General features: G+C 36.3%; 1 protein-coding gene across 1 annotated transcript in view; it reads right to left on the bottom strand.

Annotated features, from left to right (window-relative positions):
* Positions 1–26451, bottom strand: part of HMGCLL1 (3-hydroxy-3-methylglutaryl-CoA lyase like 1) — a 281965-nt gene that overhangs the window by 78639 nt on the left and 176875 nt on the right. Inside the window, exons 6-7 of the mRNA XM_069070749.1 lie at positions 25453–25516; positions 15656–15844 (exon numbers count right to left, since the gene is read on the bottom strand). Coding sequence (XP_068926850.1) covers positions 15656–15844; positions 25453–25516 — 253 coding nt within the window. The remainder of the gene's footprint in view (positions 1–15655; positions 15845–25452; positions 25517–26451) is intronic.

A 26451-nucleotide genomic window follows, 5' to 3' on the forward strand; every position in this document is an offset into this window, starting at 1 on the left:
TTAATTTTACAGAATTAGAAACTGAGTCCCTAAAGGGTAAAGTGACTGGCTTAAGATCATACAGCTAGTAAACAGCAGAGTTAAGACTGAAAACCAATTCTTATGACTCCAGTTCCAGGACTTTTTAGACTATGGTATGTTTCCTCAGGGTATATTGAACAGAGGTTTAGCCTTATGGTCAGGGACACCAGGGCTCAGGTCTTGCCTCTGGCACATACTGGCCATAAAAACCAATGGGAAAATCACTTAAATTTTCAGTACTTTAATCAACTCTTCTGAGACTATATGCTACAGGGAAACTACTGATTTTCATTAGTGAAAGGGTTTTTTAAAACAGAGACATCCCCACTTTCCCACACTAGGAATTTCACAAGTCCAATCACGAGATTTCCAACTAGGTACTAGATAAGAGATAGCTAATTTGGATTTGTAATTACATTGGAATAGGAAACTCCTAGTTAGGAAACTCTACCTAGGGAGAGTAGCAACTGTTCTAATTTATAATCTTAGAGAAATGTCAATGAACTCTGGGAAGTCAAATTATTTGCCCAGAAGACACAGTCAGCATTTGACTGTTGGTGAAACTTGAACACTGGTTTTTCTGATACTAAGGCTACTCTTCTCTAATTCATTTTCTGTGTGTGTGTATGTGTGTGTGTGTGTGTGTGTGTGTATAGAGTGTGTGTATGTATATGAATGTGACATTTGTGTTCACAATGGAGCAGACAGATACAGAAATAGAGGCAGATATAGATAGTTATAGATTGAGATAAAGACAGAAATAGAGATAAAGAGATTAGATACAGATGATATAAGTTGCTATACCTATGCTTTTATGTATTTAGACAAAAATAATTAGGTATATAGATTTGAAAAATTGATTTTTTTTGTTCCTCCTCAAAGGGAAATAATGAATTCTATTTTCAGATATATTACCCTACTTAATCTGATCCAAAAACTGTGAGAAAGGGTCACATGGATAAGCACTCATTTGTTTGTTTTTGTAACTAACCACTGTTTGAGCATAAGGCAAACAACTCCAGAGCTAACATTCAGCTCCTTTCTTTATAGAATATGAAAACGCACTGCTCATTTACCATGTTCACCATCTCTCCCATTGTCTAGGAGCTATCCTTGTTTTCTTAACTTCTGTTGGTGGGGAAATAATGAAAAAGAAAAATAAAGGGAAAATAGCAAAGCAATGAAAATAGCACACAAAATAATAAAATTCCAAGAGAATCTTGTATCCAATTTTATATGTTAAGCCTATAAAATGATAACATTTCATAACTATATTAATTTATATTACTGAAAGAATTAAAAGAACTTTATTTCCATGCTCTTTTGTTTCATTACTATCACTGTAAGAGTGACTGGCAACTATTTGATTATGAAGAAATTAGTTTGAAAGAATAGTGGAATTCAGTCAAAGCATAAAGTTACTATTTTTAAACAAAAATCTATCCAAATTTAATAAATTGTTTTTAAAAGAAAATGCTTCAATATAACTGTCCCTCTTTGAAGATTATTTTTAGACACCATTTCAAAGCAAAAGACCAAGGGGTTTTTGTAGATTTTCCTAAACATATCTAAACTGAAACATTCATTCCTATGGTGGCATGAACATTTAAAATTTAAAAAAAAAAACATATCCAGAGTTAAGAATATTCATTTTTTCACCAAGAGGCAAGTGTTAGAAAGCTATATATAATAATAGGAAACATGTAATTATAGTTAAGCTGCTTTAAAGTTTGCAAAGTATTTTGTAACAAACATGACATTTTAAATATTCACAACCCTGTGGCATAGGTACAACAGGCATTATTATCCCAATTTTACAGGTGAGGAAACTAAGACTTAGAAAAATTAAATGGCTTGCCCAATAATCACACAACCAGTAAGAAAACAAGATTTAAAAGGCTTCATGACTCCAGATCCATCATTATGCCATATTGTCATGTGGGCAGTTTGGTGGCACAGCGCACACTGTTCCAAGCCTGGAGAAAGGGGGACTTGAGTTCAAACTCCACCTCCAACACTTAGTACCTGCATAACCCTGGACAAGTCACTTAATCTTTCTGTGTCTCAGTATCCTTATCTGAAACACGGGAATAATAATAGCACCTACCTCCCAGGGTTGTTAAAAAGATCAAATAAGATAATATTCACAAAGGGTTTTGGAAGTCTTAAAGTGCTATACAAATGCTAATTCATAATAATAATTATTACTATTATTAATAATATTTACTGACTTTCATAGTACCAAAGAGCCACCACAGTTCTATTTTAATGACTCATTGAAGTCATTAGATATGAACTTGGTTTCTTGAAGACCATGCCAATAGAACACAAATTCTAGAAGGTCCTACACCAAATTGGTAAAGTTGTATTACAATGAAGTTTATGTTTACCATGCAACGATCAAATTATCCAAGTGAGGAGAGGCTAGCTAAAATTAAAATTGCCCAAAAGACATCAGAAATGCTTTCCCATCCTCACTTCTGCCTCACAGAATTCCTAGATTTCTTCAAAGCAAAACTCTACTTCTTCCTCCTAAAGAAGAACTCTCCTAACCTTCATTATTAGGATGGTCACATTCATGAAATTATTTTAGGTAATTCTGTATATGTTTTCTATTTAATATGCACAGATTATGTTTCCCCCACTATCACCTTTCTTCTATCTAAGTAGAAATGTAAGCTCCATGGGAGGGGGAAGAAGGGACTGCTTTATGATTTGTGTCCTCAAAGTCTAAAAGAATATACACAAGGCACTAAATAAACGTTGCTTGAATTTAACTGAGGTATATGTTTGTTTGTTTGTTTGGGGGCAAAGCACAGGGACTACAGCAACTCAGGATATTCACCTTCTAAGGGGCAGACAGACTATGATTCTTGTTAGCAAAGTTATTGTGATGCCACACAGGAACTCAGGGATCTTAATAGTACTGAAAATGAATATACAGTCTTGAAGTTCTCCACTATTAAAAAAAAAATTGAACTGTCTTCGATTCAAGGTTATAACTTCTCTTTTTCTTACTTTCATGTAAGGTTGTATCCTTACTTCCAAAGGATGAATAACTATTTGTGCACATGTGTTATCAAGTCAAAATAAGTCCTCACTAGAACTGATCTTTGCATTCTTTTTTTTTAATGTCAGCCAAGCAACTATGCACATGGAGAACAAGGTTAAGCTTCATTTATTGATTTTTGGCCTTATAAAAATATAAAATAAAAACCTTCATATGGCCTGATATTTGAATGTCATACTCTTGTGTTATGGGGGGAGGGGGGGGAAGAGAACAGGACATACATCTTTTTAACAGAGTTGAGAGGGGAAAGGTGAAAGAAGGAAGGGAGAGAGGCAGATTTAGGGAGGGAGACCTGTTTTCTACTTTCCAACTAGTTTTCTACTTTCACTCAGACTTTTTTTTTTCAGTAAAAACTCAGAATTATTGTTTGCATGGCAAATTTCACACAGATATAATTTAGAGTATTTTCTTCTTCCTGATTAGCTAACACCTATGAAAAGCAGACTTTTCCTTTTATGAAAAAGATGAGCTCAGAGAAATTTTAAATCCAAAGGCTTTAGTACAACACTTTCTAGTTTTAAACTACCAAGTGGTTATAAAAAAAAATGGTTATATCAGTTATGTGACAAAAAAAAATCAATCAGTCCTTTAATAGTAGAGGAATGTTTTGCAGTGAGAAGAGCACTGGACCTATCAGAATTCAAATATCAACTTCATGACTTGCTGTATGAATTTGCCCAAGTCTTTTACAGCCTAAATTTCTTCATCAATCAATTGGTAATAATAGTAATACACTGTATTCTTTATAGGATTATGGTGGAAAGTGCTCATCATAAAAATGTACCATGTTATAAAAGAAATAAAACCTATTATTTTTATATTTATTTAACATACTACCATACATAAGCAGATGATAAATAATGTGTTCAACCATTTAAATGGCTATATCTTTCCAAGCTATACTTTCCAAGCTATACTATTCCAAGCTATGATTTATAACTCAGATAAAATGGATCTCAAGAATTATATAAAATGAACTGAATAATCATAGAATTATAGGATTGGTTGTGATAGGCTGTTTAGAGCTCATTTTGTCCAGCATCCATCTGATAGATGAGAAAAAATGAGAACAAAAGTGTTTAAATGATTCATATTAATAATGAATAGTAGAGACAAGATACGAACCCAGGTTCTCTGAACCCTTCACTAGAATATTTCTCATATACCATATATAATGTCATGCTTTCCTTCTAAAACAATATCAGATTATAAACAAGAGGTTGAGTTAGCCTTTTGGGGGGCTGCTCAGAAATCTTCCCTGATGGAAAGGATGTTTATTGAAATTTCAAAGCTCAGACTTACTAAATTCCCAATTAGTTTCCCCTTAGTCCCAATAGTTCCTTAAAATATTTCACATGAGAATGTGGGAAAAAATATTCTAAGGGAAGAATACTTTTCTTATTTTAGGACTGTTCATAAACTTTCCACTATATTTTTAAGATACAGTGTTGGGACCCTTATATCACCAATATTGACTGCTCCATCCAAGTACAAGTTTTCATCTGGGGTTGTACAGCTGCTAGAAGAAGAAAGCCATGTTCACCCTACTCTGACCATAAATTGTCCTTACATGGAGCCACATGAGAATGTAGTTGCTCAGTAGGCGAATCACAAATCACTACTGATATACCCTTCTGGAATTTCTCCTTGGGAATGTTCTGGAATTGTGCTTGCTCATTAGGCTAGGCAGTTTATGAGGTACTTGCTTCTTTTCTCCCTCCCAACAAGTTTGTATTTTCCCAAGGGCAGATAAGATGTCTTTGTGCAGGAACACCTCAATTAAAATGACAACATAAATCACTGATTTAGAGCTGGAAGAGATCTTATTGGTCATTAAGTTAAACCCACTAATATTTAGATGAAGAAACTGAGGCCCAGACAGTTTAAGCCAATTGTCAAAGTTCACAAAACAAGTCACAGACATGGCATTTGAATCCTTGTTTTCTTATCCCAAAACCAATGTTCTTTATATTGGCAATGGAATTGTAGCCAAGAATATAAGAATGTTCTGTTTCATTCACAAGACGTCCACCTCTTCCATAAGTCCCAAAATTTTAGATATACACAATTGTGATATCTGATCTCTCAATCATTATTATAGTCAAATTAATTCAATTAAAAATCAGCTTCTGACTTCATGAAACTTACATTTATTAAGTATGGGTCATGTTATGTTCAGATAAAAATACAACACATCTATAAAGTAATACAAAGTAACTGAGAGAGAAAGAGAGAGAGAGAGAAGGAGAGACACAGAGACAGAGAGAGGAAGGAATTAATAGTTGGAAGGATAAGGAAAGATTTGATAGAATAGGGGGCACTTGAATTGTGCTAGAAATATGCTAGGCATTTGCTAATGCAGAAATGAGAAGGGAGTGCCTTTTGGACATAGGCAACTGTATTAGCAAAGGCAGAGAGACAAGAAATAGAACATCAAATTTAGGACAGAAAGCTAATTTGGCTACAGAAATACATTAACTTTAATCAATTAACTTATTAATTTTATTAAAAATTATAAGTCTTCAGTCTTATAGACCATATTAAAGCTATCTATGATAACATTGATAAAGCATGATAATTATAACAGCATTTCCAGAATGAGTTATGGCATAGTAGTATCCCTGTGGTCTGTACCAGTCAAAATAGATTTAGAGCACTCTGTTAAGATCTGAGCACCATATGTAAGAGGAACCTTGACAAACTAAAAGTCATAAGAGAATAAATAATCAAGATGAGTGAAGAGGCAGGCACGTGACATATGAAGAATGGTTGAAGGTACAGAATGAATGAAAAGTCATTTATTAAATGCTTACCTGGTTCCAGGAACTACCCTAATAGTGCTAAGGAAACAAATAGAAAAAGCAAGATAATGCCTCTTCTCAAGTAGCTTACATTTGAATAGAGGAATACAATATAGAAGAATGGTGGCTATGAAGGGGTGTTTGTCAAGAAAGTCCCAAGGATTGTGAGTGTGGTGATAGTGCAATTTAGCATGTCCTTTTCAGGCACAATAATGATAATTTGATTACTGTTCCAAGAGCTAAAACTAGAAGGGAGTTGGAGTGGGCAGAGATGCTGTAAGGTGATAACAGAGTGGTGGTAACAGGGCAGAAAGATAGTCAGACAAGAGCAGGTAAATGTAAAACAGATTAGACATGATGAATTTCCTCCAAGAAGAAGCACAGGGCCCCAAGTCAAGATCTGGAGTACAAGTAGGAGGCAAAGGGTAATATTAGAGATTTTCAATTCTTAAGATGAACAGGATATCAATACAAATAGATGCAGGGGTGGAAAGGAAATTCAGGTATAGAGAACAGCATCAACAGAGTCATGGAAATAATATGGAATGGGAGGAGGGAAATCAAATCATCCCAGTTTGGGTGTAGTATAATTAATGTAGTTTGATTTCTTAAAAAAATAGTTTGGTAAAAGTAAAAGTACTTTCATAGACAAGGAGTTTGATAAAATCCTGGAATGTCAGAGTGGTGCCACATTCTGGAGATGCTTGAAAAGCAATCTTACACATGTGTGAATTGATGTAGAAACAGAAGAATGTAGAAACAATGATCACAACAACAAAAAAGGAAAACAACTCTGAAAGACTTTATACTTTTTATCAATACAGTGGTGTGTGCACCCCAAAAACTGTGCAACAGAAATCCTTACCCAAATAATACTCAGAGGTTTCTCAAGGTAGGAAGCAGAAAAGAATGGTTTAGTATAATCTTGAGAAAGGACAACCCCCTCTCCTGACAAATGGTCAGGAAGGAGAAGCAATTTACAAAAGGAAATGGCGAAGTTAAAAAGCCCTAACACAGTATTCTCCCTCACTCCTCTGCTGACCCTTTTCTTCCATTGGCTAGAAGTCAGGTGCACAATCTAAGTGCAGCAATCTAACTCAAGTACATCGAACAAGGAATCAGTAGACCACCCAATGTACATTTGAGAAAGCACTTCTGTCCTTATTTGGTATAACTTATGCTGAGGTGTCATTTAGGAGAGGGGTGACTCCATACTGCTCTGAGTTTTGAGTCCTTGTAAATCATGTTTTTTTTTTCCAGTGAAGGGGAACTTGGGCCTGTTTCCCACGAAAAGCCTACTAGATTTTAGAGTACAGTCTAAGAAGTTTTCATTTCTTTCATTCAGTGGCCAGTCAAGATTTCAAGAGACAGATGAAGCTATACCTCCCACTCATATGCAGAAAAGTGATGGACTAAAGCTTTATTAAGAGAAAAGAATTTTTAGGCATAGTCATTGTTCTGACTTATTTTGTTTGATTTTATTTATTTGTTCAAGGAGGGTGTCTATTTGTGGGAAGAGAAAGTTTATGAGAAATGACTGAGATTTTAAAAGAAGAAAAAACATCAATTAAATATATTTTTTTTAATACACAGAAGAGGTCATATGATCAAAGCTTTAGAACTAAAGAGTAAATTAAGGATCACCTAGTTTAAATGCCCCCATGTTACAGATGAGGAATCAATAAACATTTATGAAGCACCTACTATGTACTTAATATATAATTTTATTATATATTACATATATAATTAATATATATATATAATATAATAATGAACACTGTGCTAAGCACTGGGGAATATAAATAGAAGCACAAGATGGTACTCCCTCAAGGATCTTGCAATCTAATGTGGAGAGACAAAATGCAAACAAATATATACAAAGCAAGCTATATACAAGATAAATAGGAAGTACTTAACAGATGTAAAGGACTAGAAATAAGAGTAGTTAAGGAAAGCTTCTGGGATGTTAATTGCTACCTAAAGGAAGCCAAAGATGTCAGTAGTCAGAGAGATATAGAGAGAGCATTGCAGGAATGGGGGATTGACAGAGAAAATGTCCAGAACCTAGAGATGGTCACTCCATCTCTTGTCTTTTTAGTTAATAGACAGGATGCCAGTGTAACTAGATCAAAGAATAAGGTAAAAGAAGATTGGAAAGGTAAGGGGGTAAGCTGGATTAGTTTTGAATGCTAAACAGAGCATTTTGTATATATTCCTAGAGACAACAGGAAGTCAATGAAATTTGCTGTATTATGTAGGCAGAGGGTATGGGGCGGGGGGAGGGGGAACTACATTTTAGGAAAATTACTTTAGTGTCTGAATGCAGAGTGGTTTGGTGTGAAGAGAGTCTTGAGACAATTATAATAACCCAGGAATGATGAGGGCCTGCACTAAAGTGCTCACAGTGTTAGAGGAAGGGGATATATTTGAAAGGTGTTGTGAAGGTTAAATTGGCAATGACAACAGTTTGGATATGAAGGGTGAGAGAAGGGAGGGAAGGAGGGTTAAAGAGGAAATATAATAAGCTTTCTTTCAGATATATTAAATTTAAGATACCTGCTGAACATCCAGTTTGAGATTTCTGAGAAGAAGTTGGAGATGTGAGACTGAGGATCAGCAGAAAGATTGGGGCAAGAAATGTAGATTTGAGCATCATCAGCATAGAGATGAAATTAAATCCTTGGTTGCTGATAAGATCACTAAGTATTATAGCAAAGAAGGAGAAGTGAAGAGGGCCCAGGAAAGAACCCTGAGGGATACCTACAGTTACAGCATGTGATCTGCAAGAGTATCTAGTAGAGGGTACACACATAAGAAATAGTCAGATAGGTAAGAGGAAAACCAAGAGAGTGTGATGTCTGCAAACTTAGTAAGAAGAGAGTATCAAGGAGGACAGAGTGATCAGTAGTGTCTAAGTCTGCTCAGAGTTTAAGGAGAAAGGAAATTGAGAAAAGGCCATTGAATTTGCCAATTAATAGATCATTAGTAACTTTGGAGAGAGCAATTTAAGTGGAATGATAATGTCAGAAGCCAGACTGTAAGGGGTTGAGAAGAGAGAGGGGAGAGAAAGTGGAGGCACCTATTGGAGATGATGTTTATTAAAGAATTGAACTACAAAGTGTCAAAAATATAGGAGGATAGTTAGTACAGATGGAAGGATACAGTGAGGTGTTTTTTTGTTTCTTTGTTTTACCAGGATAGGAGAGACATGGGCATATTTGTAGGCAGTAGCAAATGATCCAGTAGAGAGGGAAAAGTTGAATATAAGTGAAAAAATGTGGATGAGAGAGGAGCAATCTGATGGAGGAGGTGGGATGGAAACAGGTAGAGACAATAGCCTTGGTAAGGAGTGAGGTCGCCTCATACTGTGAGGCTGAGGTGAATGAGGAAAAGGTAGCAGAAGGCACCTGAATAATAGAAGATGTGGAAGACGGGAGAAGATGCAGTTCCTGGTGAAAAGTCTCAATTCTTTTTTTTTTGCCAGGGGGAGGGGGTAAAATAAAAGGCAAGGTTTTCAGCTTAGAATATGGATGGAGGGGAGCCATTTTAATGACAGAAAAAAACAGATTTGAAGAGTCACTGAAGAGACTGGGATAGGGATTTAATAAAGATAGTATAAAAGGAAAAGTCCAGTTGAGGTTATGTAACATAATTTTGTAGTGGACCTCATCAGAATGGTTACATGATTTTCTCCACCTACAATCAACAGTATGTGTAAAGGAGCAAAGGTAACAAATGGTAAGAATAATCCAAGGGTAAGGCTTGGTTGGACACAAACAAGTGATATGATAAAAGGACTAGGTGTTCAAGAAGGGACAGTGTAGAGTTGAATTGGTTCACCAAGGAGGCAAGATAGGGAGAAGAGAGAATGACTAGTGCAGGGAAGATGACTTGGAAAGCAGATTTTATTTTTTTTTTGCTTTTTTCTTTGAGGGGGGAAGGCAGGGCAGTTGGGATTAAGTGACTTGCCCAAGGTCACATGGCTAGTAAGTGTTAAGCGTTTGAGGTCAGATTTGAACTCAGGTCCTCCTGACTCCAGGGCCAGTGCCCTATTCAATGTGCCACATAGTTGCCTTGGGAAGATGACTTGGGAAGAGAACTTTGGGGTCAAAGGACTGGGGGCCACAGTGTAAGAGAAGGATTATATAGGGGAAGACACCGAGAGAGGTAAGAAGCCAACAGTTTATGGTAATATAGGGGGATTTCATAATTCTTGACCATAGAGGTGGTACCTTTGAAGGTGATAGGAAGATCAAGGGAATGACCATCTTTATGTGTGGTTGAGATTTGATGGAGGAGTAGATTATAGGAGGTGAGTAGGTTGAAGAAGTAAGTAGTTTGGGTATTTGAGGGAGAATCAATATAGTATAAGAGCAGGAGTTGAGAAAGGGAGAAAAACTGTAAGTCAGATAACAAACCCGTGGAGGAAATGAGGGTGACTTGGGGGTCTGTAGACAGCAGCTACCAGAATTTTAATTGAGTGGTAGATATAAATAGCATGAACCCCAAAGGAAAGGAGCCTGCAGAGGGAGTGATAGAGGAAGGAAAGAAATTGGAAGTAATGTATTCCATCTCCTGCAACTCAATCAATGAGCTAAGGAGGAGTAAAGGTGCAGTCAATATTGGAAAGGGTGGCCAGAGAGTCTGTGTCATCAGAGGGAAGCTAGGTTTCAATAAGAGCTAATAGATTTAAGGAGTAGGAAAGCAAAGATTTAAGATGAAGGGAAGTTTGTTGCTTATGGAACAGGCATTCCAAAGCACACAATGAAAGGGCTGGGTTTAGTTAGGACTTACCTTTAGGGTGGGAGGGTTGAGGGGGATAGCAACAAAGACTCTGGTAGTATGGGATGTAGAATGGGCTTTGGAAAATGATTCAGAGGAGTTCTGAGTCACCTTCAACCTGATCAGGGCCACATAACTAATAAGTGTCTATGGCAGAATTTGGGCTCAGCTCGTCCTAACTGGAGCCTTAAAATCCTATCTATTACCCCACTTAGCTGTGTGAACAAGCACAACAATTCTGTTAATATCTGGTAAAATTCAAAATACTCTTTAAAAAAAAACAGCAACCATACAAAAAAATTAATAGGTTTACATACAATTCTCCATGATATGTTTCATATATTAATATGCTTAGGCTTGCTAAGTGTGTAATAAAATGTTTCAAAAATTATATAAGTATCAAAAGGTGTTTTTTTTTACAGAAAAATAAAAGATTTGAAATTTATTACCAATGTTTTATTAGGAAGTTCTTTAGCAGAGCAATGAATGATCAGATTTGTGCCTAAAATTCGCCAGAGGATTGGTGAGAGAAAAGGACATAAGACTTGTAGTTAGGAAGTTATAATAGCCCAAATTTATAAGTTTTTAAATTTTACAAAATACTTTGTAAGGATTATCTCATCTGAGTCTCACAACTATACTGTGAGGTAGATGCTATTATTTTATAGATTAGGAAATTAAATCCGAGAGAGGTTAAGTGAGCTATTAAGTACAGCTTGGAAGAGTTATTATGCATATGAAGAGCTGGGTCTACAGGCATTCAACACCATACCCAACACTCCTCCCTTAAGTTTTACAGGGAGTCCACCCAACATGCTGGAAGTTCTAATTTCATCTTTCAAGAATTGTGAAGATACCAATGGAGTATTATGGCACACCTTTGACACATAATCAATCAATCTTCTCTTACTACCATATATTTCCTCAATGATATATTTTATTCTTTTTTTTCTTCAAAGTTCTTCATTTGCTGTATATTTCAGTTTGTAATTGTACCTACAACACACATCTTCACTGTACTTCATATGACATTTGTTTCAAATACTGGAGAATTTTATTTGAAATATTTCATTGCCATACTGTAACACCAGTAACATGTTGGTATCAAAAAGATAGACCTTTGTTTCTAGAAAAATGTGGGGTTATTAAATTATCCTCATATCTATGGGCAACAGATTCCTCTCTTCTCCTCCTGTTCAACTACAGTCCTATCTCATTATATATACTATCTGGCCCATATATACATATTGATGAACAAGCTCTATTACTTGTGAATTCAAGTGCATGCAATAAAATAAGCAATAAACATATTTTATTCATTTAGTCTCTCTTTTTATCAATAGTCAGATTTAACTTTTTATCCATGTATATAAATTTCTTCCAGGAATATCTGAAATGTTTCATAACTTGATGTCCTGGATGCTTAGCACAGTGTTTAGCATATAGTAAGCACTTAATAATAGTTGTTAATTTGCCTTGACTTGATGAAGCCAGAAGAGTGACAGCTGGCAGAGGAGTCTAGATGGCCTTTGGATAGACAAACTTTGGATAGACAAATTCAAGCTAGAAAGACTTGAATTAAAGTCCTGTCTTAGATACTTGCTAGCTAAATTATTTTGGGTAACTCACTGAAGTTCAGTCTGAATTAGTTTCCTCATCTATAAAATGGAAGTAAGAATAACACCCATTTTCTAGGATTGTTGTGAGGATAAAATAATATTTGTAAATTTGTATTTGTAATATATTTATAAAACAAACTTATTTCTAAACCTTAAAGTGCTATACAAATGCTATCATCATCACCATAATCACCATCATTTTCTGCAAACAGGAATATTCAGTACCTCACCACACACAAGAAATCATTTCAACTTGGACTCTGCATTGTTTTCTTCAATTAAAGTAATAAAAACTATTGGTGATCATATATCTCCTAATTTTGTGCCTTACATATTTTTTATCTGAGGGTTGATGAGCAGGGTTCTTTCTGTTGGTATAACTTAAAAAATCTTGAATGATTTTGACATATGGGTATGAATTTGATCCTGGAAACTGACTGTCCTACCTCAAAAAGGAAACAGCCTACTTAAATAGAGAGAGGCTCATTTGCTATCTGTAGGCTGGTCCCTTGGAGATGAATGTTGGATCATACCAACCCATGAAACAAACTAAAAGGTAAAATGGCTCTAAGTCTTGTGCAACAATCTCAGCTTCTGAAGTGAGGATGGTAAAGTGGCAAATGACAGGTGGGGGACAGGGTGAAGAGGGTGTTAAGATTCACAATTTTTAGATTAGAATCCTTAAACTTTTTTGTGATGTGGGTCCCTTTGGTCGTCTGGTAAAATCTTCACACCCATTCGCAGGATGTTTTTAATGCATAAAATAAAATATATTGGAATGCAAAGGAGACCAATCATATTAAAATACAGTTATCATTTTTTAAAAATTCACAGACCTCATGTTAACCATGTTAAGAACTTCTGTTTTATACTATCTATAAACTTTCATTTTACTCCTGGGTCTCCAAATGTGAGATACTTGTCCAATGACCAATACTTGGACATATTGCTGAATCACATCAATCTTGGAATTCTTGCTATAAAGGAAAATAAATGGCTCACAATTGCTCCCCAGAGAATCAAACAAAGGAAGTGGCAGAGTTGGTTTTATTATATGCCCCAAAGCTACAAAACATTATTTTATGAAATGTTTGGTCATCTCACATTGTAATAATCATAATTTTTACATAAAGACCACAAGGAAAATAATTACAGTTTATATGTCACCATCAGTTGCAGAAGATGAAGAGGTTACTGAGATTCTAAAAAAAAAAACCAATTTGATAAGGACCTTCCCTCCAAATTTGATCAATATACATTTGACATGTAAGACTTCAATGCAAAAGTGTGAAAATATGACAATGCAAGTACAAAAACACAAGAGATGATACAATCTAGTATATACTGAACAAGGTCATTTTGGCTGCACAAAGGACAATTATGAATAACAAGTTCAGAACACAGGTTGGAGCCAAGTTCTAAAAGGTTGTAAATTTCAAACAAAGGATTTATACTTGATTTTAAAGGCAGTGGAGACTGCCTGGATTTTATTTCATAGGAGAAAGATGTGGTCAGACCAGAGCTTGGTATTTATGTGGAGGATGTATTGGAAAAGGGTTGGGAAATCTTGGGACACAAAGACCAATTAAGAGGTTAATACAAAAGTCCAGGTGAGAGGTGATGAAGGTATGAATTAGAGGGATGTCCAAGAGAAAAGGGTATTGTTAAGACTGATATTGTAGAGACTGAATGATTAAACTTGACAAGTTATCAGATATGTGATGCAAGGTCGAATGACAAACTGACAATTATTGAAAATGAATAAAACTGTATGATTAGAAGAACAGCGGCTTTCAACAACAAAGAGAAAGAGTGGAATTCAAGAGAAAGACAAGCTCTTTTATGGATTTAATGAGGGAGGTTAGGATTAAACATATCCAAACTAAATGAGGAGAGTTCAATGGTTTTAAGGGGAATGTATCCTTATTCTGAGGATTTGATAAAAAACCTCTTACTTTTTTCTTCCATTGTCCATCTATCAGTAAAGTAACATTCACCAAGATTCTCTCCTCTTCCCCAACTTGAGTTAGGCTATTTACCTCTAAATGATGACAAAGCTGTCAGTGGGACTTGAATGACCTGGAACTGTCTGTGTTGACTGACTAAGCTTCTTCATAGACTCTGGACATACTGACATTATTCCCTGGTTACCTAAGAGAATAAAAATACTCACCCATGGAGAGTTGGAATCTGTCAAATTCAGCAGTCTTTGTAATGACAGGAGAGTTACCACATTCTGCCCTGCTGGCCAGATGTGTTTCCATAGGGATGCAAATGGGGTCACATTCACATCAGCCAAGTACTGAATTTTCTTGTGAAGTATCCTTTCTGTCTTATCACTAAGCAAGCCTCCTTTTGCTAACTTTTGAAAGATCATCAAAGAAAATAATTTCATTCTATAAAGAACTTGAACTTATATGGTGATGGCTTGAGTCAGGCCCTACCTTAATAGCATCCTTTGCTCCTTCATCAAATATCTTTGGTCCTTGTTTATACCTCATTTCCTTCCTTGCTAGTAATTGAGAGAAAATTTCAGACTTGCATGTCTAAACCTGAGTAGACTAAGAAAATTTTTCCCACTGTCTCTTAATAATTAAAGTAAGTTTTGTTATGACATTATTATAAATAAACTTAACCTGAATTGTATTTGCTTAATCATAAAGCTTAGACTCTTACATTTGCATTGATGTATAAAATAAAATGTGCAGTCTTTCAAAAGACTACTAGAAATCTGTTAAACTTGTTTGAAGTCTTAGCTTTTGAAAGCAGGATTTTTTTTGTCTTTGTTTTTTGTCATTTTCCAGGCAATGTAAGCTCTCTCAGAGTACAAATAACTTGGAGTATCCAGCTGGCTGTGTGCCCTTTAATCAGTGTTACTGTACATTGCTATGACAGCTTATACACCTATAATCCCTTTATTAATTGCCCAAATGAACATGGTTCACTTCTAGTTGTGACAGAAAAAACTTTTTAAAGTAATCACAACTGTTTTTTTTTCCTCTGTCCTTTCCTTCATGGTAAGCACACATATACAATATACTTTCCAAAATTTTATTTTTATTTAAAAAGAAAAATTCAAGATGGAAAGAAAAAAAGAGGAAGGAGGGAAGAGAGAGGGAGAGGGATAAAGTGAAAAGAAAGGAAGGGGAAGGAAGATGAGGAGAAAGGAAGGAAGAAAAGAAAGGAGAAAGGAAGAAAGGAAGCAATAGAGGAAGGAAAGAAAGAAGGAAGAGAGGAAGGGAGGAAGGAAGGAAGGAAGGGAGGAAGGAAGGAAGAGAGTGAAAGAGGTAAAGAGAGAGAGAGGGAGAGGGGAAGGAAAGAAGGAAGGAGGGAAGGAGAAAGGAAAGAAGGATTAGTTTTACCTGCAAAGCTGTAAGAATATTTGCTAAAGCTTGCCCATATGTGTCATGACAGTGAACAGCAAGAGCACTTAGTGGGATTTCTTTCATAACACTTTCCAACATTCTTTTCATACTTCCAGGAGTTCCCACTCCAATTGTGTCCCCCAGAGATATCTCATAGCAGCCCATGCTATACAACTGCTTAGACACCTGTTGAGAAAGAAGTTCAATTAAAATGCTGAAATTGAACAGACATGAAAAATAAACAGGCACATAAACCTCATAGTCCTGTAGAAGAGATCATTTAGAGGCAAAAATTCTTTGTAGTGAAAAGAGAAAACTGACTCTTCAAGATAACTTGCAGTAACAGATACCTTTTGTATGAAACCCCTAACAGTTTGTGAGAATGATGGAAATGATCAGATCATATTTTTCACTATTTTCTGCCCTAGTAACCTGATGAGATACTCTAAATCTTGATTTAAACAACAATAATTAACTTTATAATTAAAATGCTATAATATAACTGATTGCTTTCATTAACTAATATTTCATTATGTGAATTTATGAAGCAGGGGCTCATCATATTGGGAACAGGCATCTGAGTGAGGTAGGCCTGGGTTCAGGCCTTATTTTTGACACATATTGGTTTATATAGCCCCTGGGCAACTTGACCTTTCAATACCCACAGACACCTAAGATTATAAGTCTCAAAACTGATCAGCATTAGCTTGCTTCTACCTCTCCATGCCCCATAAGAAAAGAAACATGTATACAATAATATGATGTTTAATCTATATAAAAATCATTGTAAGCTGAAATCCTTTAGTCTTCTCTAATTCACAGTCAAAATCAGATAGTGAGAAAAAACATTAGATGTTCAGAGACCTTTGTTCTTTTCTTAGTACTGACACTAATCAACTAAATGACCTGAAATAAGTCATTTCACCTACTAGGCCTCAATTTCTTCAGCTGTGGGTGGCAGGCTTTAAGTGCAAATCACTTTAAGGTCTACATGATTTCTTGAAAGTAGCTGTCTTTGAAAGTTGCTCAAGAATTTCAGAGGAATTCTGCCAATGTGTTTAAAGAGAAGCCTGGGTTGAGACACTTCTGAAGGAATGTTATAATTTCTTTAATTGAAATTAATTAACAATGGAAGTTGCCTAAGGAGTTTGGTACCTGCTGTGTACATATAACTGGAGATACAGTTTAGTTGTGTGTTGTACAGTATTCATCCTTTCAAAGAAATTATAAATAGTATGGGTTAGGCAAATAAAAAGCTCTTTTTAAATAATAATTACTGACATTACTATAGTACTTTAAATACAATTAGCTCATTTTAACCTTATAGCAACCCCTTGAGGAAAACACTAGAAGTATTATTGTTCCATTTTATTTATTTTAAATTTATTTATTTATTTTTAGTTTTCAACATTCATTTCCACAAGATTTTGAGTTATAAATTTTCACCCCATTTCTCCCCTACCCACACCCCAAGATAGCAAACCTACTAAACATCCCTTCCCCCAAACTGTTTTCTCTTGTATCCTCCTCCTCCATACCCTCTAACTTCCTTGTATGGCAAGATGGATTTCTGTACCCCAGTGCCTGTATATCTTATTTCTGAGCTGCATATTAAAAAAAAGAAACACAATTTTTTTTAACATTTGTTTTTAAAACTTTGAATTCCAGATTCTTTCCCTTCTTCCCTCCTTACCCAACCCCACTGGGAAGACAAGCAATTCAATACAGGTTATATATGTGCAGTTATGCAAAACATTTCCATAGTAGTTATATTGTGAAAGACTAACTATATTTCCCTCCATCCTAAACTGCTCCCCACTTATTTTATTTTCTCCTTTGACGCTCTCCTTTTTCAAAAGTGTTTGCTACTAACTACCCTCTCCCCGAATCTGCCCTCCCTTCTATCATCCCACCCTCTTATCCCCTTCCGCTCTACTTTTCTGTAGGGTAATATACCCAACTGAGTGTGTATGTTATTACCTCCTTAAGCCAAATTCAATGAGAGTAAGGTTGAGTCATTCCCTTTCACCTTTCTGATCTTCCCTTTCATTGTAACAGTTTTCTCTTGCCTCTTTTATATGAGATAATTTATCCTATTCTATCTCTTCCTTTCTCCTTCCATTATATTCCTCTCTCACCTCTTAATTTTATTTTTTAGATATCATTCCATGATATTCAACTCATCCTGTGGCCTCTATCTATATATACATGTACATACATATATACACACTCGCATATATATTTATACAAATGTATACCCTGCCATACATACATATATGTATGTGTGTATGCATACACACACACATTCCCTTCAACTGAGGGAATCCTCATACTGAGAAAACTCTCATGATTTACAATTATCATTTTTTCATTTAGCAATGTAAATAGCTCAACTTTAAGTTCCTTATAATTTCTTTTTCCTGTTTAACTTCTCATGCTTTTCTTGCTTCTTGTATTGAAAGTCAAATTTTCTAGAGGGTCAGAGACAAGATGGCTGCACAGAAGCAGGAAAATTCCATGTGCTTTCCCATAACCACCTCAAATACCTATATAAAATGACTCTAAACAAATTTTAGGGCTACATAACCCACAAAATAATGGAGAGAAACAAATCTCTTGCTGAAGGTAGCCTGGCAGACTGTCAGGAGGGGTCTGTTGCAGTGTGCTGGGAGTAGAGCCCAGCCCTGTGTGAGGCCACGGATTTAGCCTCAGGGCAGCCCGACCAGGCATGGCTGGAGGAACTTCAGGACAGGTTCTACTACTGGATCACCAGTAGCTGTGGTGCTGAAGACAAAGTTGGTGCTTGAAGACAAAATCAGGGAACTTTGGGAACAGGGGGTCTGGGAGTGTGGTCTGGCCTCTGCCCCAAGAGGGACAAGCAACTGAGGTGCAGCAGCCTCTGTGGCATGGCTGCTTCAGAGCTCCTGGCCTGCAGATTGTAGGGGGACCAAGCGACCATTCAGAGAGGTAATCACTCTTGATTTAACCTGCTTGAATCTGGAGTACTGTCTAGAGTAGAAGTTCTGGGGTGTGTGAGCAGGTGCCAGAGCCAGGGGAGGCTTCAGAGAGGACACCCAACTAATAGCTCCAGCAGCTGCTAAACACCAGCAATTGGGACAAAGCTCTCCTCTCTGGAAGTAGAGTTCTACTGTGGTAAAAAAGTTCAAAAGCCATGTAATTGAGTGACAACATGAGCAAGCAAAGGAAGGAAAGCAAGCACAGCAATATAACTTTAGATTCTTACTTTGGGGCCAAAAGGATCAAAGCATGAAACAGAAGGATGACAATGAAGTCAGAACTCCAGTACCAAAAGCTTCCAAGAAATATATGAACTGGTTACAGGCCATAGAGGAGCTTAAGAAGGATTTTGAAAAACAAATAAGAGAAATGGAGGTGGGGCAGCTAGGTAGCACAGTGAGAAAGAGCACTGGCCCCAAAGTCAGGATGACCTGGGTTCAAATCCAGGCTCAGACACTTGGCACTCACCCAGAAACACCTGGCCATGTAACCTTGAGCAAGTTGCTTAACCCCAATTGCTTAGGGGCTGCCAGGTGGCAAAGTGAGTAAGGGCACCGGCCCCAGAGTCGGGATGATCTGGGATCGAATCTGGGCTCAGATACTTAGCACTATACCCAGAAAAAATAACTGTTCATGTTACCTTGAGCAAGTTACTTAACCCCAATTGCTTTAAAAAAAAGAGAAAGAGAAGTGGAGGAAAAATTGGGAAGAGAAATGAGAACGATGCAAGAAAATCATGAAAAGAGAGTCAACAACCTGATTGAAGAAAATCACACCTTAAAAAATACATTAACTCAAATGGCAAAAGAGTCTCAAAAAGCCAATGAGGATAACAATGCCTTAAAAAGTTGAATTTGCAAGATGGAAAAAGAATCTCAAAAACTCACTGAAGAGAATAATTCCTTCCGAATTAGATTGGAGCAAATGGAAGCTAGTGACTATGAGAAATCAAGATATTAGTAAACAGATCCAAAAAAAGAAAAAATAGAAGGTAATATGAAATATCTCACTAGAAAAACCACTGACCTAGAAAACAGATCCAGGAGAGATAAGTTTTAAATTATTGGACTACCTGAAAACCATAATAAAAAAGAAAGAACCTAGAAATCATCCTTCAAGAAATTCTCAAGGAAAATTGCCCTGATGTTTCAGAACCAGAGGGCAAAATAAAGGTTGAAAGAATCTACCAAACACTTCTTGAAAAAGATCCTTAAAAGAAAACTCCTAGGAATATTACAGCCAGGTTCCAGAGTTCCTAAATCAAGGAGAAAATATTGCAAGCATCCAGGAAGAAACAATTTGAATTATCGTGCAAAAATAATCAGACTAACACAGGATCTGGCAGCTTCTACACTGAGGGATCGAAGGGCTTGGAATATGATATTCCAAAGGGCAAAGGAGCTAGGATTAAAACCAAGAATCATCTACTCAGCAAAACTAACTATAGTGTTTAAGGGGAAAGTATGGTCATTCAGTGAATTAGAGGACTTTCAGGCATTCTTGATGAAAAAACCAGAGTTGAATAGAAAATTTGACATTCAGATATAAGAAGCAAGAGAAGCATGAGAAGGTAAACAGGAAAAAGAAATCATAAGGAACTTATCAAAGTCTAACTATTTATATCCCTACATGTTAAAACGATAATTGTAACTTATGAAACTTTTCTCAGTATGAGAATAGCTGAAAGGAATACAAATGTATGTGTGTATGCATGTATGTGTGTGTATATATATATATGTATATGTATGTGTCTATGTATACACACAAATATTTCTATATAGGAGGGTATATGAGCATATGAATACATGTGAGTGTGTGTGTACATGTGTACAGGTATACAAAGACAGAAGGCACAGGACCAATTGAATAGGAAGGAATGATACCTAAAAGGTGAAACTGAGAGGTCAGAGAGGAATATAATGGGAGGGGATGGGGAGAGAAAGAATGGGGTAAATTATCTCATATAGAAGAAGCAAGGGAAAACTTTTACAATGGAGAGGAAGAACAGGAAGGCAAAAGGGAATGGTTCAACTTTATTCTCATTGAATTTGGCTTAGGGAGGGAATGACATACACACTAAATAGTGTATCTCACCCTACAGGAGAGTAGAGGGGAAGTGGATGAGGGGGGCATGATGGAGGGGAGGGCAGGTTGTAGGGGAAGGAAATTAGAAGCACACACTTTTGAAAAGCAACAGGGTCAAAGCAGAGAATAGAACAAGTAAGGGGTGGGACAGAACAGAGGGAAATATAGTCAGTCTTTCACAATATATCCACTATGAAAATGTTTTGTGTTGCTACACATGTACAAAGATATGGAATTGCTTATCTTTCCAGTAAGGCTGGGTGACGAGGGAGGAAGGGAAAGAATCTGGAATTCAAAGTTTAAAATCAAATTAAAATCAAATGTTTAAAATATATACATATACATATATACATATACATATACATATATATATATGTATGTATTTTTTTTTACATGCAACTGGGGAATAAGATATGCAGGCACTGGGGTATAGAGACCCATCTTGCCCTACTGGAAATTAGGACGGTAATGGGAGAGGATATAGGAGAGAACAGATTGGGGGAGGGGATATACATTGGGATCACTGTTTTGGGGTGGTGGGTAAGGGAAAGACAGGGAGAAAATTTGTAATTCAAAATCTTGTGGAAATGAATGATATAAACTAAAAATAAACATAAAAATTAATTTTAAAAAAGTAGAATTTCAGTAGCTGGAAGGAGGGAGGTAGGGAGGGAAGAAAGGAGGGATAAAGAGAGAGAGATAGACAGACAGAAAGACAGACAGAGAGACAGATAAAGGCACACAGAGAAACAGAGACAGAAAGAGACACAAACAGGGAGACACAGATAGACAGACACATGCAGACAGAAAGCAACGAGAGTAAGAAAGACAGAGACAGACAGAGACAAAAAGAAGGAGCAGAGAGACAAAGTTAGAGAGGGATAAAGAGAATATCAAACAAAGAAAGAGACAAAAGACAGAGATAGAGGCAGGAACAGAGTGTAAGAGAGAAACAGGCAGAAGCAAAGAAAGAGAGAGACAGAGTAAGGGACAAGAAGAGAGAGCTCCCTAGTGTAAAGAGAAGCAGAAGTGGTAGAAGGAAAGAAGGTGAAAGAGAGAAAAGAAGTGGGGCATTGGGAAGGGTGATGGAGGTAAAGCACAGGAAGAAAAGGATGTTGGAGGTTGCAGTAGGTAATGAACATAGTAGAAGTGAGAAACTGGAAAGCATTTGTGGAACCAGTGAGACCCATTTGGCTATATCATAGGAAACATCAATTAATGAAAAAAAAAAGAAAGTTAAATTTTCTGTTCAGCTCCAGTTTTTTCATCAAGAATGTTTGAAAGTCCTCTATTTTATTGAATTTCTATATTTTCCCCTGAAGTATTATGCTCAGTTTTGCTGGGGAGGTGATTCTTGGTTTTAATCCTAGCTCCTCTGACCTCCTAAATATCATGTTCCAAGCCCTTTGCTCCCTTAGTGTAGAAGCTGCTAGATCTTGCATTATCTTGATTTTGTTTCCACAATACTCAAACTGTTTCTTCCTGACTGCTTGTAATATTTTCTCCTTGACCTGGGAACTTTGGAATTTGGCTATAATATTCCTAGGAGCTTTCTTTTTGGGATCTTTTTCAAGAGGTGATAGGTGAGTTCTTTCAATTTCTATTTTGCCTGCTGGTTCTAGAATGTTAGGGCAATTTTCCTTTAAAATTTATTGGAGGATGATGTCTAGTATCTTTCTTTGATCATGGCTTTAAGGTAGTTCAATAATTTTTAAATTTTCTCTCCTGGATCTATTTTCCAAATCAGTGGTTTCTCACTGTGAGATATTTCACATTGCCTTCTATTTGTTTTTCATTTGTTTGGATCTATTTTATAGTATATTGATTTCTCATAAAGTCATAAGCTTCTATTTACTCCAATCTAATTTTGAAGGAATTATTCTCTTCAGTGAGCTTTTTGATTCCTTTTCCATCTGGGCAAATAGGATTTTTAAGGCATTCTTCTCCTCATTGCCTATTTTTGGCCTCTTCTGACATTTGAGTTAGTCTGGTATTTAAAGTATTATTTTCTTCAGTATTTTTTTTGGAGTGGGGGATCTCCTTTAGCAGGCTCTTGACTCACATTTTATGATTTTCTTGAATCATTCTCATTTCTTTTCCCAATTTTTCCTCACTTCTCTTACTTGGTTTTCAAAATCCTTCTTGAGCTCCTCCATCACCTGCAACGAGTTCATATTTTTCTTTGAGACTTTTGATGCAGAAGTTTTGACTTTATTGTCTTCTTCTGGTTCCATGTTTTAATCCTCTTTTTCCCAAAAAAAGATTCTATGGTCTGATTGTGCTTCCTTTGTTTGTTCAAGATGCCACTCAACTACTTGACTTTTGAGCTCTTTGCCATAGGTGGAATTCTGCTTCCAGAGTGGAGTGTTCCTTGCCCCAAATTTCTGGGGTTTTGTGCAGTTGTTGTCAGAGCTATGAGTGGTATGCCCTCTCTACAGTCACTCCAAATTCTGGCACACCAGTGTTCCTCACCCCAGGATGGCCACCCAAGACTGAGACCTAGATCCAAACAGGTCAAAGCAAGAGTGTTACTCCCTGAATAGTAGCTTGGTCCCCCTGTGATCTGCAAGCCAGGAGCTCAGAAGGCAGCTGCTACATTATGAGTAGCAGCTGCAGCCACTGCTCCGAGGGCAGGGGCCAGACCTATCTCTTCTCTCCCCAGTTCCAATATAATTCACTACTGACCTTTTACTTTCTCTTTGGGGTCTATGGGTAGAGAAGCCTGGAAACTACCACAGCTCCTGGTGATTCACTCTCCTAAAGTCTGCCACAGCCAGGCTGGGCCACTAGTCTGGGCCAGCACAGCTCATGTGGGATTTTGCTTGACTTCCAGCCTGGTGCGATAGACCCTTCCTGTTGGTTTGCCTGGCTGCCTTCAGTGGGAGATTTGTTTCTTTCTGTCACTTTGTGAGTTCTGTAGCTCTAAAATTTGTTTAGTCATTTTTTACAGGTATTTGAGGTGGTTGGAGCAGTAGCTCCAGCAAGTTCCCGCTTTTCCTCTGCCATCTTGGCTCTGCCCCCCTATTTACCCATGTTAGATATGAGGACACTGACCTGTAAGATTTAAGTAATATGTCTAAGGTCATATCTATTAAGCTTAAAATCATGAATTTATACCCAGATCTTCTTACTCCAGGAGAAGCATTCTATATACTATATTACATGGACTCTTTTGAGATAATAAATTAATTTCCTCCAGTGTTAAATGCATAGAGTTGCCAGGTTCGTATATATATATATATATATATATATTTTTTAAATAAATAGATGCTATTAAGAATTTGGGACTATTTGTGACCTTTAAGAAGTGAGTCAATCATATCAAGAATTCTGGTAAAAGAGATATCACTTGTATTTCCCTTGAAAGATATGGATTTTTCATACTGCAGTTTAACTTTATTTAATTCTAATCAGATGATTTTTCTGTCAGTTGACTAAGATGTACTGAGACTCCATTCAGCCAGGAAATTCTCTAAAGCTCTAAAGAGACAGACATGGGAAAAAGGGGGGAAAAGATCATTGCATCCTAGTGAGGAGATATTTTTTTTCATGAAGGGATGAATCTTAAAAACAACCAAAAAAGCCCCAACCAAAATCTGGCTGTGATATAATAGCATAATGAGATCTGACAGAGTTCATTATTGATCTTGGAAATAATGAAAAATGATTAGGCCAAAAGTCAAGCAAATTCTTTAGCCACCCAAGAAGTAAAATCCTGTTAATCCACACTGGAATGTTTTATTGTTAATCTACCATTATTTTCTTTGAATTTTAATGTCATTAAGAATACTTTATGGTTTAACTCAAGAATAGTAATGATATGAAAAATTACTTGGATTAGGTCCAGAAAAATGAACAGTAGGAAAGAAACTAACATACACCAAATGTACTAATAGGAAATGATAAAAAATAAACTACAATATCTATGTGCCTTTTAAAAGTTAAAAAAAAAACAACTTCAATACTTAATTCTTTGTGGTTCTATTCATATATTTAACCTAATGTTTTTGAGAACCAGGATATATACTGTCTTCATAGAAGATTGCAAAAAAATCACAGAATTTTAATTAGATAACAGAGAAGCAGCTTCTTATGGATTATAGTGTATGCTTGCCTTGCCTCAATTTTCATTTCTAAATTTGTTATTCACTACTGTCCTTAGCAGAGCTGAGATTTAAGAACCACTCACCAAAAATGTAGGTTCCTTTGAATTCAGATTTTAGTTAAATACAGTTGAAGCAAAAACCTTAGCAATGTGCCCATTCATGTTTAATTTTTCAAAAGCATTTCAGATACATTCTATGATAGAAATAAAAGTACCACTTAGAGGAAAATGAAGTGTATGAATTTAGCAAAACTATTTGTTGCCACAAGTGGCTGCAATTAGAAAATCATTTTAGTCAATATAATCTCTTTTGGGCCAAAAAACGAATTAGGCAATTCTCCTTCCATCCCACCCATCCCCATCCCAGAACCACTGAGCCAACAGAGTTAAATCAGTCAGCAGCAATTCTAATAATCCAAACTTCTTGTGCTTACATGCTTTACATTGAGAAAAAAAAGAGTGATTTCATAGGGATATTATCTTTTTTATAGAACTTTACACAGATAAATAGGAGTGGGAAAATAACTGATTCATTCAAAACATCTAGAAAATTTTATGATGATAAGGACAATAGATGTATTCTTACTTCGGCTACTTTTTCAGGTGCGATGCGTCCTTCATATGGGCAGCCCAGGGCACAAGAAACATACCTAAATTTAAAATACACAATTATGTAAATATATGTTCACTGTGTAGAATCCAGATTAATCTAATTACATTGTAAGTTGTGCTTCAAGTAGGTATATTCTCTAATAGTCTTTCTCAAATCAATTTAATGCAACAGACATATAAGCACTTAGTATGTGTTGCTCAGAGGATAGAGTGCTAGGCCTGCAATCAGGAAGATTTATCTTTCTAAGTTCAAAATTGTGTCATATTCTTACTAGCTATGTGACCCTGGGAAAGTCACTTAACCCTCTTTGCCCCAGTTCCTCATCTGCAAAATTAGCCAGAGAAGAAAATGGCAAAACACTCCAGTATCGTTGCTAAGAATAGGGTGATGAAGAATCTGATGCAGGTGAAACAACTCAACAACAACAACAAATGTGTATTGCAAGGCACTATGCTGGTTGCCAGAGATACAAAAATAGAAATGAGAAACAGTTCTATAATGGAAAAAGATAAGCAAATGCAAAATAATTTCAGGAAGTACAAAGATAGTCACCTGTTAGGGGGCCAGATGCCATGGAAAATTTGACCCAGCTTTTGAACTTCTCTCTTAGAGATATAACATCTTCACTGGTTTAAATGAGTGAGTGTAATGTCACCTAGTTCATTATGACCCAATTATTCCATGCCATACAGTCCATTCAGTCATTTCATTTCTGCTGCTATGTATGATCCTTCACCCCTACCTTTCCATCCATTGCTTTGGGCACAGAAATAAAATAAATATTATTATTGTTTCCTGAAGGGCAATTTTGCTCAATTACCCCATATGTCAACTCTTCATGCCTATCAATCCCCAATCCAAAAGTCCATATCCTGGTCAAAACAAAAAGAAAAGGAAAAGGACCTAAATGTACAAAAATACTGATAGCAGCTCTTTCTGTGATGGTAAAGAATTGGAAATTGAAGGGAAGTC

This window comes from Petaurus breviceps, unplaced genomic scaffold (genome assembly GCF_028583685.1).
Source record: "Petaurus breviceps papuanus isolate PSGF00001 unplaced genomic scaffold, PetGlider_PUasm1.0 90822, whole genome shotgun sequence".
In the NCBI taxonomy this organism is placed as follows: Eukaryota; Metazoa; Chordata; class Mammalia; order Diprotodontia; family Petauridae; genus Petaurus; species Petaurus breviceps.